The 16,799-nt window shown below is 43.8% G+C and overlaps 2 protein-coding genes across 6 annotated transcripts; one reads left to right on the top strand and one right to left on the bottom strand.

Annotated features, from left to right (window-relative positions):
* The first annotated feature begins 7,856 nt into the window (after positions 1-7,856).
* On the top strand, positions 7,857-10,523 carry LOC136476217 (MDIS1-interacting receptor like kinase 2-like). 2 transcript variants are annotated; one of them, XM_066473973.1, is made up of 3 exons: positions 7,857-8,481; positions 8,554-10,022; positions 10,116-10,523. In XM_066473973.1, the coding sequence occupies exons 1-3, from the start codon at positions 7,862-7,864 to the stop codon at positions 10,493-10,495; spliced, it is 2,469 nt and encodes an 822-aa protein (XP_066330070.1). In that variant the 5' UTR covers positions 7,857-7,861; the 3' UTR covers positions 10,496-10,523. The 2 variants fall into 2 exon arrangements, with proteins under 2 accessions (XP_066330070.1, XP_066330069.1); XM_066473972.1 differs by having other exon boundaries at positions 7,857-10,022.
* A 144-nt stretch (positions 10,524-10,667) lies between these two features.
* On the bottom strand, positions 10,668-15,723 carry LOC136476218 (NADPH:adrenodoxin oxidoreductase, mitochondrial-like). 4 transcript variants are annotated; one of them, XM_066473974.1, is made up of 14 exons: positions 15,416-15,723; positions 15,112-15,327; positions 14,552-14,656; positions 14,079-14,192; positions 13,883-13,936; positions 13,502-13,618; positions 13,170-13,279; positions 12,981-13,054; positions 12,803-12,864; positions 12,142-12,337; positions 11,994-12,057; positions 11,833-11,900; positions 11,565-11,707; positions 10,668-11,095 (listed from the first exon to the last, which is right to left on the bottom strand). In XM_066473974.1, the coding sequence occupies exons 2-14, from the start codon at positions 15,265-15,267 to the stop codon at positions 10,862-10,864; spliced, it is 1,497 nt and encodes a 498-aa protein (XP_066330071.1). In that variant the 5' UTR covers positions 15,268-15,327; positions 15,416-15,723; the 3' UTR covers positions 10,668-10,861. The 4 variants fall into 4 exon arrangements, with proteins under 4 accessions (XP_066330071.1, XP_066330072.1, XP_066330073.1 ...); XM_066473975.1 differs by having other exon boundaries at positions 15,112-15,307; XM_066473976.1 differs by having other exon boundaries at positions 15,465-15,723.
* Positions 15,724-16,799: the final 1,076 nt, after the last annotated feature.

Genomic DNA, 16,799 nt, shown 5'->3' with positions numbered 1-16,799 from the left:
TCATTTAACACTTAGTTATACCATGACTTCATAGTCATCCAAGCAGATCCAGGTAACCACCTATAGCTCGCAGGTGACAGGAAATCACCCGACTTCTACCGGTCTAAGCCAGCTAAGCATTGACTCGACTGCGGATACCAGGGTAACAAGGATATAGTATAACAAAGGTAAGCAAGGTATAATGCAGCAACGGTTGCAAACAACTCCTGAACGTAATGCATCAATTAAAGTAAAGCATTTAATTAAATCATTGCAAACCGGGAGAAAAATGCTCCGGGGCTTGCCTCTCTCGAAGGAGCTCGGACGGTGATCGGGGCACTCCGGAAGTTCCTCAACGTCCTCCTCGTCGGCTTCTGGCACTTCCTGCTGCTACACCTCGAGCTGCTCCTCGGGCTCCTCGGGTATGACGACTGGGTTCTCGGTTTGCGATCCTATATGATGCAATTCGCGTAAGTGATTATGCAAACGGTGCATCGACGGAGATGAATGCCATGGATATGTTTAAATGCAAGGTAGTCAACATCATCCAAGAAACTATACTACAAGCACATGTCATCTACTGCATTCTCTTCTACTACTAATATGTTAAGTTAACCTATCTTATGAACTGCTTCAAAGATACACCAAAGCTTTACTAATTTCTTAATCACACTTAAAGCAACACTTGCTTAAACCCTAATTAATAATAGGTTTGAATAGCAACCTATATTTCTGATGCTCCTAAAAATCTGAGAAAATTACAGTAGCATAATACTACCCTAAACAGACTACCATAAAAATTTCATGGCATTTGGATAAGTAAACTATCCTACACAAAAATGACAAGCTATAGCATAAAAATGAGCATGAAATTACTTTGTACTATGAAAAGTGTCAAACAACAGAATTAGTATTTTTCCTAGGTTCTTAATAGCATATAATGACTGTCCAAAAATTACCACATGCATGTTTTATACAAAGTTTGCTCTCTAGCAAAAATAACAAAAATTAGCCATTAAAGGCACTTGAACTACACCTCAAAATTTTTCCACAGCACATGCATGAAACATATTTTTCCTAGGAAGTATATGACATAAGAAGATGAACAAACTTGAAATCATATTTTTCTGCAGACTATAGATTTTTCTACATATTTTTCAAGTTATCAGCAATATCCATGATTAAATAAAATCCTACAGAAAAGTATCCCAAAAATGACATGCAATAATTTTCCCAAGTATATCTGGTGATAAGGAACCTAGCAAATTTTGTTTCAACAAATTTGGAGCAAATTTGATCACCCAACCATTTTTCAAACCATTTCAGATTTCAATTAACAAATAATAAATGGAAATCAATTCATTTAAGAAATATTGGGCCGGCCCGTGGGGAACAGCTGGCCCACGGCCACAACTGGCCTACGCGGCCCGAGCGCGAGGGAGGGGGAGTCGGCCCAACAGGGCGTCAGCCCACGGCCTGGCTCGACCTGGCCAGCCGAGGCAGAGCGCCTTGCCGGGGCGCGCGCTGGCGCGACGGCGCAGCTCGGCCAGCGGCCGGCGGCCATCTCCGGCCATGGCAGCGCAAGCAAGCGAGCGCAGGAGGTGTGCGAGGCAATGGCGAAAGCGAGCAGGCAGCTAAGCACGGCTGAGAAGGGGAGGAAGAGGACGCTCCACGGCGGCCGAGCACGGCGGCGCCATGGACGTCGGTGGCGAGGCGCGGGGAAGCTCACCCAGGGCTCGGAAGGCGGCGCAAGCGAGAGCGTGAGCCGAAGGGAGGCGAGGCGGAGTTGTGGGCGCGAGCAATCGAGGAATGGCGCGGTGGTGCGGGAGCTTGACGCCGGCGGAGCTGCGGGCGCGACGAGGGCGGAGCTCGGGCGCTCGGCTCTGGAGGGGGAGGAGAGGAAGCGTGGGCGCGAGTGAGCGAGTGCGCGGGCACCAGCATGTGAAGGCGGGCGCGTGGGCGCGGTGTTAGGCCGCGGCTGCCGCGCGGCGGGCGACGCCGGCGCGGGGTCGCCACGCGGCGGGATTTCTCTGCCGCGGTCGCGGCGTGGCGCAGCGACGGGCGCGCGAGTGCGGGCGAGCGGGAGAAAGAGCCGGCGCGCTGGGCTGGGCCGAGCGAGGCGAGGCGCGCGCGTGGGAGGCTGGCTGGGCCGGTTTCGGCTGACGGGCCAGAAGCGAGGCGGCGGCCCATTAAGGAAAAATGAAGATTTTCAATTTATATTTTCAAGAAATTTTCAATACCAGTTTTTCAAATATCATTTTGAGCAAGAAAATGACATCTTTTGAAAATGGACCAAAAATGAAAGTTGATTAGAATTTAATTCCTTACAACTTTGCTTTTATGACCAAAGTCCAATTCTATCTAGATTTTAAATTATAAAGTCAAAGTTAAATTTTAACTCAAAACCCTAATTTTGGGAAATTACTTTGGAAGCAAAATTTTGAATTAATTTGAATACAAACCTTGCTCCAAAAATTGTGCTAAACAATTCTAGATGATTTATAAGCATAACCAACAGTTTCTACTCAACTAGCAAGCAAGAGTCAGAGCAAAACAACTCTAATAAGTGTATGCATCATTTACGTTTCACAAACATGTTTCGTATGTTTCGAAGTAATGTTTCAGTTGTTATATGCAGGATTATGAAGGTATGATTAGGATGCTTGATGATGCACGATATGTATGATTAGCAGTGCCTAAATACAGGCATAACACCGGGGTGTTACATGAGCTTTGCAACATCTTCGAGCCATTTCCACCTTCATGGCATATGTTGCTCACACACATGTACCTGTGGACTAATCATCTGTGTATCTCACACAAACACAATTAGTCCACCTAGGTTGTCACTCAATTACCAAAACCACACAAGGACCTTTCAACTGTTCACTGTCACGACAATAGCTCAGCACTAACCGAACGCTGAAGGGTGATCTACCGGACGCAGGAACTGCAGCGTCCGATCGAGTCCAGAGAGGTTCTAGAGCGGCGCCAACGCGACCGGACGCGTCTGATCAACAGTGATCGGACTCGGCAGTGCGTTCGATCAATGCGCGCGCTCCAACGGTCGGGACGACCGGACGTGTCCGGTTAGGACGAAAGCAGCGTTCGGTCAGTAGCAGAAAGCTAGGTTTCGCCCCCAACGACTACTTTCTCGATGAGGCTTATAAATAGACCCCCCAACCGGCCATTTGAAAATAGTGGAGCTGAGGCAACATACCAAGGGTGTTGATACACCATTTTAGTGATCTCCACTTGTATAGTGCTTAGTGATTCATTAGGTGATTAGCGTAGGTGCTTTGCGAAGTGCTTAGATTGATTAGACCACCACTTATGTGCTTGCTCTAGGTTTAGGCCTAGTGTTTAGTGAGGTTTGCATACCTCTTACCACTCGGTGCATGCGCGCACTATTGTTGTACATCGGAGGGGCTTGTAGTCTTGCGAGATCACACCAACCGCGTTTGTGGTGTGGCCGCCACCGTGTACCAGAGGGAACAAGGCCCGCAGTGTTTCGGCCGGAAGCTTGATAGTGAAGACGGTGGGGAGCATCCGGGAGAGGCTTGCCGGAAGGCACGTCGGAGACCCACTTGCGCGTGGGGAAAGCCCGAGGCTATCCACGGTGTTACCCGACCGGGAGCTTGGCCCTTGCGAGTGATTCCTTACGAGGAGCTCCAACGAGGACTAGGGGGAAGCTTGCGCGCTTCTCGATACCTCGGTAAAAATACTAGAGTCATCGACATGAGTTTGCATATCTGTACCTTACTCTTTAGCTTACGTATTTATAGTGTTTGCATAACTCCTTTTGCGGTAGAGGTAGCAACACACTAGCAAAACCTTAGTTGCACATTTAGATAGTTTATCTTTTACATATGTTTTGCTAAGAATAGAAAAAATGCCATAGTTTAGAGTTGGAGTTTTAAGTTGCCTAATTCACCCTACTCTTAGGCGTCACGGTCCTCCTTTCAGACACGACTGCCGGGGTCTCCTCATCGCTAACACACGACCGCCGCCACCTTCATGTCCAGCTTCAAGGTCCACTCCAAGTCAGCTCCAAGGTCCACAGTATGAACAGGTAGTTTGACCTAGGTGAGTCTAGTGAGTGGATATGATGTATACATGTGAAATTAGCATTACGTATCTCAGATGAAGCCCAATGATCAGTGAAATTAAAACCAAACTCAAAGGAGTTAGAAATGGATGAGTTTGGAGTTTTTAGTAAGGCATCGGAGCACTCCGATGTGGCACCAGAGTGGGCACCAAAGCTTACCTATAGTACAACTGTTGAACTCAAAATAGACTACATGCATCTTATCTTCCGATGTGCACCGGAGTGCTCACACAAGAGATTAAAAACAGTGTACAACAAATGGGTGACTCTGAGCAGTAAAGGGCACCGAAGCTACTCATCGGAGCGTATGCACAGAGAGTACTCGAGAGGTGTTTGGTGCCCACAGTAGTGAGGTGTTGGGAGCCCACCGGAGTGACTATATAGTAAAGGCTAGTTTCAGAATGTGAGCAGAAGGACGCACCGGAACTCTCCGGAGCAAAACTCAAATGCGCACTGGATATCTCCGATGCATGCAGTTTGGCTAAGTAGAGTTCAAATGGCTAGTTTTCATGGTGTTGCATATATAAATATGGGTAAAGTCCAATTTACACCCTCCAACTTTCACCAAAGTTCGGATTTCAACCTCGAACTTCAAAACCGGATAACTTTGGCCCTCCAACTCTCGAAAAAGTTCAACTTTCAACCTTCTGCGCTGTTTCGCGGGTGAACAGTAACTTTGATATTTTCGGGAGGCGCCGAAATTTTATATTATTTTTTCGAGCATCTTAACGTCCTCAAATGAAAAAACTCAAAACTACAAAGTTATAGATCTCATCGAGCTTTACAATTTACATATAAAAATTATCTTCATCCGACATCGTATTGAAGGGTTTTCTATTTTTTGAAATTTGAGTCTCATCACGCGACAAAATATGGTGCTGAAATTTTATATTATTTTTTCGAGCATCTTAACGTCCTCAAATGAAAAAACTCAAAACTACAAAGTTGTAGATATCATTGAGGTCTATAATTTACATATAAAAATTATCTTCATCCGACATCGTATTGAAGGGTTTTCTATTTTTTGAAATTTGAGTCTCATCACGCGACAAACTGTTTTGTCGCGTGATAAGACTCAAATTTCAAAAAATAGAAAACCCTTCAATACGATGTCGGATGAAGATAATTTTTATATGTAAATTGTAGACCTCAATGAGATCTACAACTTTATAGTTTTGAGTTTTTTCATTTGAGGACGTTAAGATGCTCGAAAAAATAATATAAAATTTCAGCACCATATTTTGTCGCGTGATGAGACTCAAATTTCAAAAAATAGCAAACCCTTCGATACGATGTCGGATGAAGATAATTTTTATATGTAAATTATATACCTCGATGAGATCTACAACTTTGTAGTTTTGAGTTTTTTCATTTGAGGACGTTAAGATGCTCGAAAAAATAATATAAAATTTCGGCGCCTCCCAAAAATATCAAAAGTTACTGTTCACCTGCGAAACCGCCCAGAAGGTTGAAAGTTGAACTTTTTCCAGAGTTGGAGGGCCAAAGTTATCCGGTTTTGAAGTTCAAGGTTGAAATCCGGACTTTGGTGAAAGTTGGAGGGTGTAAATTGGACTTTACCCTATAAATATATATATATACCCCTCCTCTCGTGCATTATAGCTCTCTTGGCAGGGCCGGCTCTACAATTTTAAAGGCCCTTGGGCAAGCAAGAAGATAAGGGCCCATTGAACTAATTTTTATATAAAAATTAAAATATATAGTAAAAATAATAAAAATTACTTTGCAGCTTTTGCATCTAAATTATGCTCCTCTGTAGCACCTTAGTTAGCATCGACTTCTGCAATTAAAGTACGATCATCTTTCTGCTTCAGTACCGGAAACATCTCAATATTCAAATAAAAACATTGAATTACAAATTTATAACCCTACCACTGTACAAGCAAAGCGCATAAACAAATAAGAAAAAAATAGGTTTCATTGCTTCAGTACTGTGATGTCTCCCTAGCACTAGCTTCCAGCGAAAGTTAAAAATTGGAAATTGGAAAATACTAATCGTCTAATCGATCATGGGGGTTTGGCGTGTTGCCTACTGTGACCGTGATCACGTACGTCTGCCGTTTGCCGTCCGCGCAGCTCGCGCAGTCGCGGCACCGTCGCGGTGTGCCGGCGAGTCGTCGACTAGCCTCCGGCGAGTCGGCGTCTCCTCGGCGAGAATAGCGCGTTGATGCCTCGATGGGAGAGATGCGAGAATAGGAAGCGCCGGCGCCGGCGCCGGTGGAAAACGAAATGTCATTAGCCTCTCGCTCAGCGGCGGCGCGGCCTGCGCTCGATGGTTAGGTAGAATAGGAAGAGGTACTCCCTCCGTATCCTAATTAGAAGTCGTTTAGGATATGAGTTCGGTTACCAAGGGGTGATTAATTGAGGAATAATTTTCCTGTCTTGCCCCTATTAAACAGAGCTGCGGGTGCTACTTGTACAGCAATCTACTATAGCTCGGTTGGCCAAGGCTGCGCGGCCTGAGGCCGGAGCTCCACCGTTCGAGTGCTGGCAGCCGCGGTTTTTTTTTGTATTTGCATGGAAAAGTGCTCGTTTGCATGGATTTGCATGGTACTGTGCTTGCGACCGGGCGTGGTAGGCGTAGGCGAGGTGGATTCGTGTGGTTTCGTCGGTCGGCGTCGCCACGGCTTTCGCGGGTATCTGCAAACCGAATGCTTGTTAGCTTTTGTGTAGTAGAGACATCCAGTCGTTTGGAATCGCTCGGACTCGTCCATGCGGCTGGCGCGAGTTCGTGTCGATTAATGGAGGCCAGTCCAAGAGTCCCGAGGGGGCGTGCATGCGGACCGGCGGCGCGCGTGGGAGGCGAGTCGAGGAGACGCGAGGGAGGCGCGTGCGGACGTGCGGCCGGGCGGCGCCGCGTGGCCCCAGGGGCAATCGTGTCCAAAACAGGCTTCGTGGACGCGGACGGCATCCTTTGCCGCGAACGCGCTCGGCTCCAGAACGACTGCTAATTAGGATACGGAGGGAGTACGTACACATGCCTGGGCTTATGTTTGTTGGGCCTTCGAAAGCTTATGCCAAATAAAAAAAAATATCTACTAATTACCTATATGATCTTGAGCCCTCTAGCCTCATGGGCCCATGGCGGTCGCACCGGCTGCCCCTACCCCAGAGCCGGGCCTGTCTCTTGGGCATCTCAGGAGTTAGCTATACATATTGGGTTCCAAGAGAGAGCTCAGGACTATTGAGGTGGTTTGGAATTCATAATCGAAGATTAAGGACTCCATTAGTACTTAAGGAGTAGCAAGTGTGCATCTACTCCTCTCATTAGCCTTAGTTAGGTCAAATGAGAGTTTGTGCTTGTTATTCTTGGTGATCACCATAATTTAGATGGCTTAGTGGTGTTATGGAGCTTGGTGATCTTTCCACTAAGCGTACAAAAGTGGACTCGAATTGAGCCTCTTTTCCGTTGTTCACTTTATTATATAGAAAAAGTATTGATGACCAGCACGAAAAGATTCAAATTGGTCCTCTCCCACTAAGTTTAAATTTACTGTGCACTGGCCCTGTGCCTAGACGGTCCATGCAAGTCGGGGACATTCTTTTCAACGAACAAAATAAGACCGACTGACCTCAGCGGCTGAGTCAAAGTCTCTTTAATCCTTGTGCGGTACTGATTTGTTGACGGCCTAAGTCAATGGCTGGTTGGTTCTTCTATTTTCTGCATGCGGTTCTTCTATTTCTGCATATGTGTGTATATAATTCAAGACCACGGGACACAACACATATGGGCGTTTGGAGCTTCACTAACACAAGATGAGTCTCTTTGCCTCTAAGATGTCCCTAGTGCTTCTTCTTGTCTTGCCAAACCTTCTCTCTTGCGCAATTTCTATGGCGAGCCAACTGGATCATCAAGCAGACATGCTGCTCCGATGGAAATCAAGCCTGCTGGTGCAGGGTGACCCCTTTGGCTGCCTGGAAACATGGAGCAACAACACCCGCCCATGTAACTGGACTGGCGTTACCTGCAGTGCTATGGTGCATCACGGCCGTGGTCCAAGTGATGTTGTCCAGGTTGTGACAAACATATCCCTTCCAGGGTGTAACCTTGAGGGCACGTTGGATGAGCTCCACTTTGCAGACTTGTCTGAGCTCTCTGTTTTGGATCTGTCCAATAATTTCCTCTCCGGATTCCCAGCTTCCATAGGTAATCTTACTAAACTAACCTCCCTCAATCTTAGTTATGGTGAATGGAACGGGTCAATACCAGCTACACTTGGCATGCTAGTCAACTTAAGGAAGCTCGATTTAAGGGTCAACAGCTTTTCTCGCCTGATACCTTCTAGTTTGGGAAATTTGACAAGATTAGAGTACATGGACTTCAGCTATAACAGTTTATATGGTCATATTCCTAGAAGCTTAGGAAATTTAACGAGGTTAGAGCTCTGGGATCTTTCCCGCAATGAAATTAGTGGTCCCATTCCTGGAAGCATAGGAAATTTAACAAGGTTAGAGCTCTTCGATCTTTCCAACAATCAAATAAATGGTTGCATACCTTCCACCTTTTGGAAATTGACCTCTCTAGCTACGATTTCACTTCGATCCAATCAGATGGATGGTATTCTGCCGCCAGAAGTAGGATCGCTATATAATCTCTCATATCTAGATTTGAGTAGCAATCAGCTTACCGGAAGCATTCCACCTCAGATAGGAAATTTAACAAGGTTAGAGCTCTTCGATCTTTCCCACAATCAAATAAATGATTGCATACCTTCCACCTTTTGGAAATTGACCTCTCTAGCTACGATTTCACTTCGATCCAATCAGATGGATGGTATTCTGCCGCCAGAAGTAGGATCGCTATATAATCTCTCATATCTAGATTTGAGTAGCAATCAGCTTACCGGAAGCATTCCACCTCAGATAGGACAATGCCAGTTTTTGTCATCTTTGCGCATGTCAAATAACTCACTGACAGGACCAATACCAGAAGAGCTTGGGAATTGTTCTGAGTTACGTGGGCTGGATTTGAGCAGAAATATTTTGAGTGGTGCCATCCCCGTGACTCTTTCAAAGCTACAACAATTGTACAATCTGGATTTATCATACAACAACTTGAGTGGCAGAACCGTTACCTTTTCAGTCAATACTAGGGTTTCTCTTGACCACAATATGTATATATGTGGTGACCCAGAGTATGGCTTGACACCATGTCACACGGCAGAGTTCGACAAAAGAATCAAGGAAGAAAAAACCAATAAGCATGTTATGACACTAATTCTTACTTTTACTTTCTTTTGCTTCATCTGTCTGGTGGTTCTAGGATGCATGACAATTGTTCATAGGAGGATAAAATTTGCAAAAGTCATCAACGAAAATAAATCACAAGGTATGGTCTCCATATGGAATTTTGATGGGAAGATTGCATTCCAAGACATATTAGACGCAACAGAATGTTTTGATGAAAAATACTGCATCGGTGTTGGAGGATACGGGTCTGTCTTCAGGGCTGAGCTCCAAGGAGGGAGTATCTATGCTATCAAACTCCTCCACTCTGTTGAAGACTACACTGATGAGAAATCATTTCATGCTGAGATCCAAGTGCTGACAAAAGTAAGGCACCGGTGCATAGTCAAGTTGTATGGATACTGCTCTCACTCCAAGTGCAAATTCCTTGTGTACGATCTCATTGAAAGGGGAAGTTTAGCATCCAATTTGCAGGAGGAACAGCTTGCCAAGGAGCTCGACTGGTCGAAAAGAGTCGCCATTGTGAAAGACGTAGCTCAAGCTCTCTCCTACTTGCACCATGACTGTGATACACCCATTATACATCGTGATATCAAAAGTAGCAATATCTTGTTGGACTGTGATTTCAAGGCTTGTGTCTCGGATTTCGGTATGGCTAGGAAGTTGAAGAAACACAGTTGCTCAAGTTGGAGTACCATCTTTGCAGGGACATGTGGCTATATAGCCCCAGGTACAAACTTTCAGTCCCGCACCATACAAAATCCACCTGATTATGCAGTTTTGTTACATATATGCTGATTCATGGTTCTATTTATTTTTGCAGAACTGTCATCTACCATGGTGTTTACAGAGAAATGTGATGTCTATAGCTTTGGTGTAGTCGCCATGGAAGTAGTCATGGGTAAGCACCCAGGTGATCTGCTACTTCCATTCTTCTGCCGAACAGAGATTCATATGAAGCTCAACGATATATTGGACAAGCGCATCATAGAACCAAAGAGCAACGAGGAGAAAGACATAATCCTGCTCGTTCTGGTGGCTTTTGCCTGTCTGCAAGTCTGCCCAATAGCCAGGCCAACAATGGAGCAGGTACATCAAGCACTCACAAACAGAAGCTGCCCAACAGCCATCCTCCTGAGGCCAATTCACGACGTCGAATTACAAGATTTGCATGATATCTGCCGCACCATACAGAATATATGATGGTTTATAGCCTCCACACTTACAGTATATGGTGCATGTGCAAATATCTTGTGCCAATTTTTCAGACTAATATATTCAATAATGGGCATAGGTATTGGTACATAAAACTTCTATTCAGGCAACAAGTAATAACCATGATACATCCAAATATTATCAGAACTGCAACAAGGAATAGCAGAGTATGGACTTCGATGAAAATTGATCACTGTCAGTACATTCCTTTACTGAGTGCTTGTACATGAGTAAGCTGTCCAGTGAAGATATATTGATGTTATCTTTTATTACTAAGTACAGGGTTCTCTCTCGTTAATGTGATTCTTTTGATACAAAACATATGTTGACAAAATCGTTGGGAGGGCCGTCCATTTACTCGTTTGAAGCTTTCTGGAGCCCATCCCAGGTTGTGATCTTCTCTCTAGGCTTATTTCTCAGCTGCCCTGCCATCTTTTCCATGGAATCAATCTTCTCCCAGCCACTGAATGGCACAAAACAGACATTCTTTTGTTCTAGGATCTCGAGAAGTCCTATCCTTCCATGCTTCTTTGAATCAGATGGGGGCCTTAATACACCCTTCTTATCATCTTCAAGAATGCTAGCCACCTGTTTGTTAACCCATAAGCCAAGCAAATCATAATAGCCTATAAAAATGGCCATTATAATATAATAAAGACCTTAAATGTGAAACATTTCACTTTGACGGTCTTGAGGTTTCTGCTGTGTCATGAACATGGAAAAACAACTATTCTTCCCCCAACCATACTAATAGAACTGTATATGAATCTTGTATAATTCTTAACATTTTGTGTCACAATTAAATGTTGGTCCTGAACAGAATCAAGCTACTTCAAGATATAATTGGCAATGTAAGTTTGTCAGAAAAGAACCAAAAGCACTCTGATATGGGTGTTTGCAAAGCTTAGCAAACTAAGTTCCTTGGGTCCACCCATGGTTTCTGAGGCATTGTGGCGTGCAGTGGTGCTGGGGGTACACCTCAACACCTCGGTGACTCCTCAAAAACCATGGGTCCACCACATAGAATGAAAGATAGCAATGGAACAAAGGTACCTACTGTTTCTTCAGCACAGTGGAGATTTGTTGCAACAATCCCAGTTGGTCCTCTCTTTAACCATCCTACCACGTACAGGCCTCTTTCTACTGTGGCAGTCTCTGATTCGCTGCTCAGGACTCTTCCTCTTAAATTTGGCACAACTCCTAAAATTAAACAAAGGCCATCATGCAAAAATAATTGCATATGCTCCTGATGGATCAAAAAGAAAAACAGAAAGAGTGTACAAGCTCCAAGGTAGAAGGAAAAAGAAAAATGCAATTTTATGCACCTCTGTTTTTGTCGAAAGGCAAACCTTGTACAGGCAAGGATTTGTAACCAATACTTTTCAAGACCAAACTAAGAAGGTAGCAGATTAGACGGGTCTTAAAAATCTATGGTTAAGCAGTAAAAAAAACACAGGAAAGCATAAGCATGAGCCAAAGCACTTACCCACATTTTAGGTCTTCAAACTCACCAGTTCCAACAGCGACCTGCTTCCCAGTTACTTCATCACCTACATAACAAACAAGAATACTTATGAGAAAGCTCAAGACGAAAATGACATAGAAGATTCATTTCAGCACCCGCTACGCCAGACCTTTTAAAACTGTCTTCTCAAGTTGAACAGCACCAATCGTGGAACCATTTTCTGCAGGGTTGAACCTGGTAGGCCTCCTGAAAAACACAAAATGAAGCTCCTTTTGGTCATTGTAATTGTTGCCCCCATGCGCGCTTGCAGCTTTCGACAGCAACTCATAAACTCTTCTTTGGATTCTACTATTCCTCATCTCCTCCTGCAATCAGATAGCAAGCTTTCCTTCATCAGAAGCAAAGAAAAGGTGAAAAGTAACTAGGTAAATCAATTTATAGGGTTCAAAGCAAAATATTTAAATAGTGAGACATTATGAAGAAGCCTTATAATTGCTGTGGGTTTAGTATCAGCAAATGATTAGCTCATAACATTTGCAACCAATATCTCATACCGGTAGCAGTAAAACACTTGCCTATATAATCAATACAATACTAGTTACACAAAAACTTGCCTAAAATCAACACAAGTTAACATAAAATGGCCCTAACTACCACAATAGAGCAGAAACTCCTGATCCTAAATTAGCCATTTTCAGAAACCCAGGATAGTGAGTGAGTGGGTGAGTGAGTGAATGAGGGAGGGAGGGAGGGAGGGAGAGATCACTTACACAGCTTCAAACGAAAAGGGAAACCATGCTACAGGTAATAATACACATTACAACACAAACCTCATCCGCAGGTGTGGTCACAAGATCAGCTTCCTTGATGCAAATACGAACATTTTTCAAACCTGCATGGACACTATGTCAAACTTAGTATGCCAACATGACAATGAGATAGACTAATATAAAAATACCATGTGTCAAATGTCAAACACTGCAAGTATTCAATTATTTTTTTAAATACCTAAAATTTCACGCAACTCCTTTGCTGTGCAAGCTGCCTGTACTGGACCCCGTCGCCCAACCAAATATACCTTCCTTTACATGCAACATTAATTGAGAACTAAGTATTATGTAATATCAGTAAAAGTTATGTATGAGTAAACCATAAAGTAAAATGTCAGTCTGCTTTATTATTAAGGTGAAAAGATACCTTATTGTGCTGCCGCGTAGAGCATCCAATGCATAATCAGTAATGTCTGTAGTAGCCAACTCAGCTTTACAGCGTAAAAGAATACGAGCAACATCCAGAGCAACATTTCCCTGCAATTAATCTTGTTACAGCAACTTGTATTCATAAAAGTATTTCAAGAAAAAGTAATGAAAATTAAGGTATATGAGCAGCACAAATTCAAATGAAATTATAGATCAACTGTATATCAAGGTTAATAAAAGTGTAATTGTGACTCCGTTCTCTTGGCCTCAAGAAGTTGGTACTCTGTTTGAATGCTAATACATATGAGTAAAATCGAAAAACAAAAATACCTGACCAAGGACAACAGCAGATTCTGTGTTTTTCAAATCAGGACACAAGTCGCACATGTCTGGATGTCCATTGTACCACCAGACAAACTCTCGAGCTGAATGAATTCCTTTCAGGTCCTATAATACAATGATGATACTAGAAGTAAACAGATCCATCTAAAAGTGAGATAATCACAAGAATGTAGACAATGAAGATGCTAGCATTGTAAACGCCACATCCATCTTGCTGACTACTAAACCCTTGCTACTGCAATATTTGATTAAACACCGCGAATAGCAATAAGATTACAGTTACAATGATGTTATTGAACCATAAGCAATATTCGAATAACCACCACGAGCTGTGGCACAAAGATTGACAATAGTAGGCAAAAGTCGTACCTCCCCAGGAATACCAAGTGACCTATCACTTTCTGCACCATAAGCAAGAACAACCTGTTGATCAATAAATAAAATCTCAACCATTTACTTATATAAGTTATGGATAGAAATTACATAACAGAAATGAGAAAGGTGATACTGTGATATCCTCATGGAGTCATGGGTAACGGAAATTTGATCTGAGGTTAAAACTTACAGCATGATATGTTTTGCGAAGCTCTGACAGAGATATATCCCTTCCCAGAGTTACATTCCCAAAGAATGAACAGCGCCCATTTGCAGCTACACGAGAAAACTGATTCACCACAATCTGTTGGAAAGTTGAAGGTAAAATTAAGTAGTCAAGTTTATGAACAGCTTATGTAGTGTCATAAACACAAAAGACTGGAAAGTAAGGCACAATCAAATGATGATAAGGCTGTTCCTAGCATGCCCCAAGCAATAGTTTAATCAATTAGCAAAAGATCTTTGCATTTCATGAACGAAACAATATTTTCTTATAATCAGATAACACAACACTAAGTGACTAAAATGATGAAACAAGTGAGGAAATAGAAACACGTCATCAACTCTAAACCAGTATTTTTCACTTAGCTGCAGTTGTTGAAAGATAAAAGGTTGATTGATTTTCAGTTCCAAAATTAGACAATAACAATGGTAAATGCGCACCTTTGTTTCTGGATGATCTGGAGCCACTCCAGAACGGACTAGGCCAAATGGCGTGGGTAGCCTATCAATTATATCAACCTGTGCTCCTTCACGACCCTTCAGCATCTGCTTAATGCACAAAAGGAGCACCCAATCAACAACGCAGAAAAACACATAATAAATATTAATAAAAATAACTCTGAAGAACATATATCCAACAGACAAGCATGTAGTGGGTAGGAAACATGGCTCAAGTGAGAGCATATGAATCTGAACCCCATGACCTTGTCATTATTTTAGCATTTGAACCTTATACAGAATTTTGCAGACTGCTAGAGAAAAACATTGGTAAACTAATATTCCACCAGAGCACATGGAATTAAGAGTATTACTACTGAAATTCCTACACAAACTAAACTGAAATGCAGCACATATCATGGCTAAATATTGAAGGAATCATCAATCTACTAAGAAGCAAATACTCATCGAGGACGGATGAGCACAAGCCCAACACAAAGGCCTTCAAAGCAAAAAGGATGAGATCAACAAGATAAAAACGGACGAGTCGTGAAACCCCCTACCCTGTCGGCGGTGTAGAACCCGGCGGGGCCGCTGCCAACGACGCAGACATGGAGCTGCTCCGGTGCGGAGGCAGAGAAGCCCCTCGTCAGCCCCAGGACAAGCAGCGGCCGCAGCCTACCCACCGCGCGGGAGAGGAACCACAACCCGCGGGCCATCTGAGAGGCGCCGACTGGACTGGCGACCACGCCACAGAGACTGAAGACGTGTACAGGGGTCTGTTGTAGTTTCAGTGTTTCACAAACATTCACAAATTACAATCAACAATACATTCAAATGGAAAGCCAATTAATCAAATTATCTTACAAATTTGATTCACAGTCGGTGGCTTGCTGAAGACCCCAATAGGTCAGACCTTCTCCTTCCTCGGTGCCTCTGCAGATTGCGGAAGTGTGCTGCTGCCAGCATAGGCTCTGTCCTACACTCGCTCAGCAGCCCGAGCAGCCGGCCGCAGGCCGCTGGCAACCGGAGGCGCAGGCACCTAGGCGCGCTGCCGACTGCGGCCCCGCCACGGGCCGCCCACGCACCCAGCGCAGGCGCAGCGCCCCGTCCGCGGTCGCGGCCGCCGCCCGCTAGGTTTGGTTGGGATTTTGGAGGGAGAAGAAAGCAGAAGCCGGTCGACGGGAGGAGAGCGATGCGCGTGAGGGAGAAACAGAAGCCAGACCGGACAGGAGCAGAGTATTGGGCCATTGGGCCTTGTTGGGCCATCGGGGTACAAGGAAAGAGCCTAGGGCCTGTTTGGAATTCTCCTCAACTTACCGTGTAAAATCAGAGAAACATCCCCCAAAGCAACGTTCTCAAGATTGAAAGAATAGTGTATACAACATTGAAAAGTCACGGAGATCAAACATATTATTAGTGATGAACTTCCCACATGTCTTGTTTCGGTTTGTAAACGTGATTGTAACAAGGTCGCTCATTCTTTAGCGGCTCTCGGTTGTAATCTCCCAAGTGGCTGTTATAACACTTGGGAGGGGGTTCCTCGCATGCTGGAGGATTTGGCGACCAGCGATTTTGTTGGGGCAGATGAATAATAAAAGGTCCGACAATTTCAAAAAAAAAATTGACTTCAGCAAAATTGGCAAAATGAATCAAAACTAGAACATTGCACATACACACGCAGCTGATTTGGGGGGGTGGGGGTGGGGGGGGGGGGGGGGGGGGGGGAATCCCACCGTAGTCATGTGTGTTAACATGCTAGAAACACACTTGTTTGATGTGATCAACACTAGTCATAGAAAATTTTCTTTTGTGATCTAATAATACAGTTTTGAGTGATCTTCTAGTAATGGTGGTTCTAACAATGTTCATACATACATGCTTCAAAAAAGGTACATCAATCTATCCTATAAAACCTTAGTAGCACTTAGTGAGAAAGTTTCTCCAAAACTTTCAAATTCATGTGTATGTCGGTATTCGAAGTCAAACCTTTTTAGCACATATGTAAGAGGAGTTTTCTCTACCAAGTCAAGTGTTGTTGAAATTTATCCAAACTAACCCATGAACTTCATGCTATGGTTAGATGGCACAAAACTTATGTTCAAGCCCACAATTTACCTTGAGCTGGAGTTGGCTTGAATTTCATTTTTTTAACTTCTTTGTATGGTTTTCATCAATTACCAAAATGTGGAGATTGAAACATCTAGCACTAGTAGAGAAACGACCTTTGATCCACTTCGAAATTTGGCTT

This window comes from Miscanthus floridulus, chromosome 8 (assembly GCF_019320115.1).
Source record: "Miscanthus floridulus cultivar M001 chromosome 8, ASM1932011v1, whole genome shotgun sequence".
Taxonomy (NCBI): Eukaryota; Viridiplantae; Streptophyta; class Magnoliopsida; order Poales; family Poaceae; genus Miscanthus; species Miscanthus floridulus.
This window is presented reverse-complemented; position numbering and strand designations above follow the sequence as displayed.

What these genes read in the sequence shown, in the direction of transcription:
- LOC136476217 (XM_066473972.1), top strand. Translation starts at nt 7,862, where the DNA reads ATGAGTCTCTTTGCCTCTAAGATGTCCCTAGTGCTTCTTCTTGTCTTG. An exon ending in ATGTGGCTATATAGCCCCAG is followed by an intron (nt 10,023 to 10,115) that starts GTACAAACTTTC and finishes TTATTTTTGCAG; the next exon opens with AACTGTCATCTACCATGGTG.
- LOC136476218 (XM_066473974.1), bottom strand. Translation starts at nt 15,267, where the DNA reads ATGGCCCGCGGGTTGTGGTTCCTCTCCCGCGCGGTGGGTAGGCTGCGG. An exon ending in CACTTGGTATTCCTGGGGAG is followed by an intron (nt 13,619 to 13,882) that starts GTACGACTTTTG and finishes ATTGTATTATAG; the next exon opens with GACCTGAAAGGAATTCATTC. An exon ending in CTGCTGTTGTCCTTGGTCAG is followed by an intron (nt 13,280 to 13,501) that starts GTATTTTTGTTT and finishes GATTAATTGCAG; the next exon opens with GGAAATGTTGCTCTGGATGT.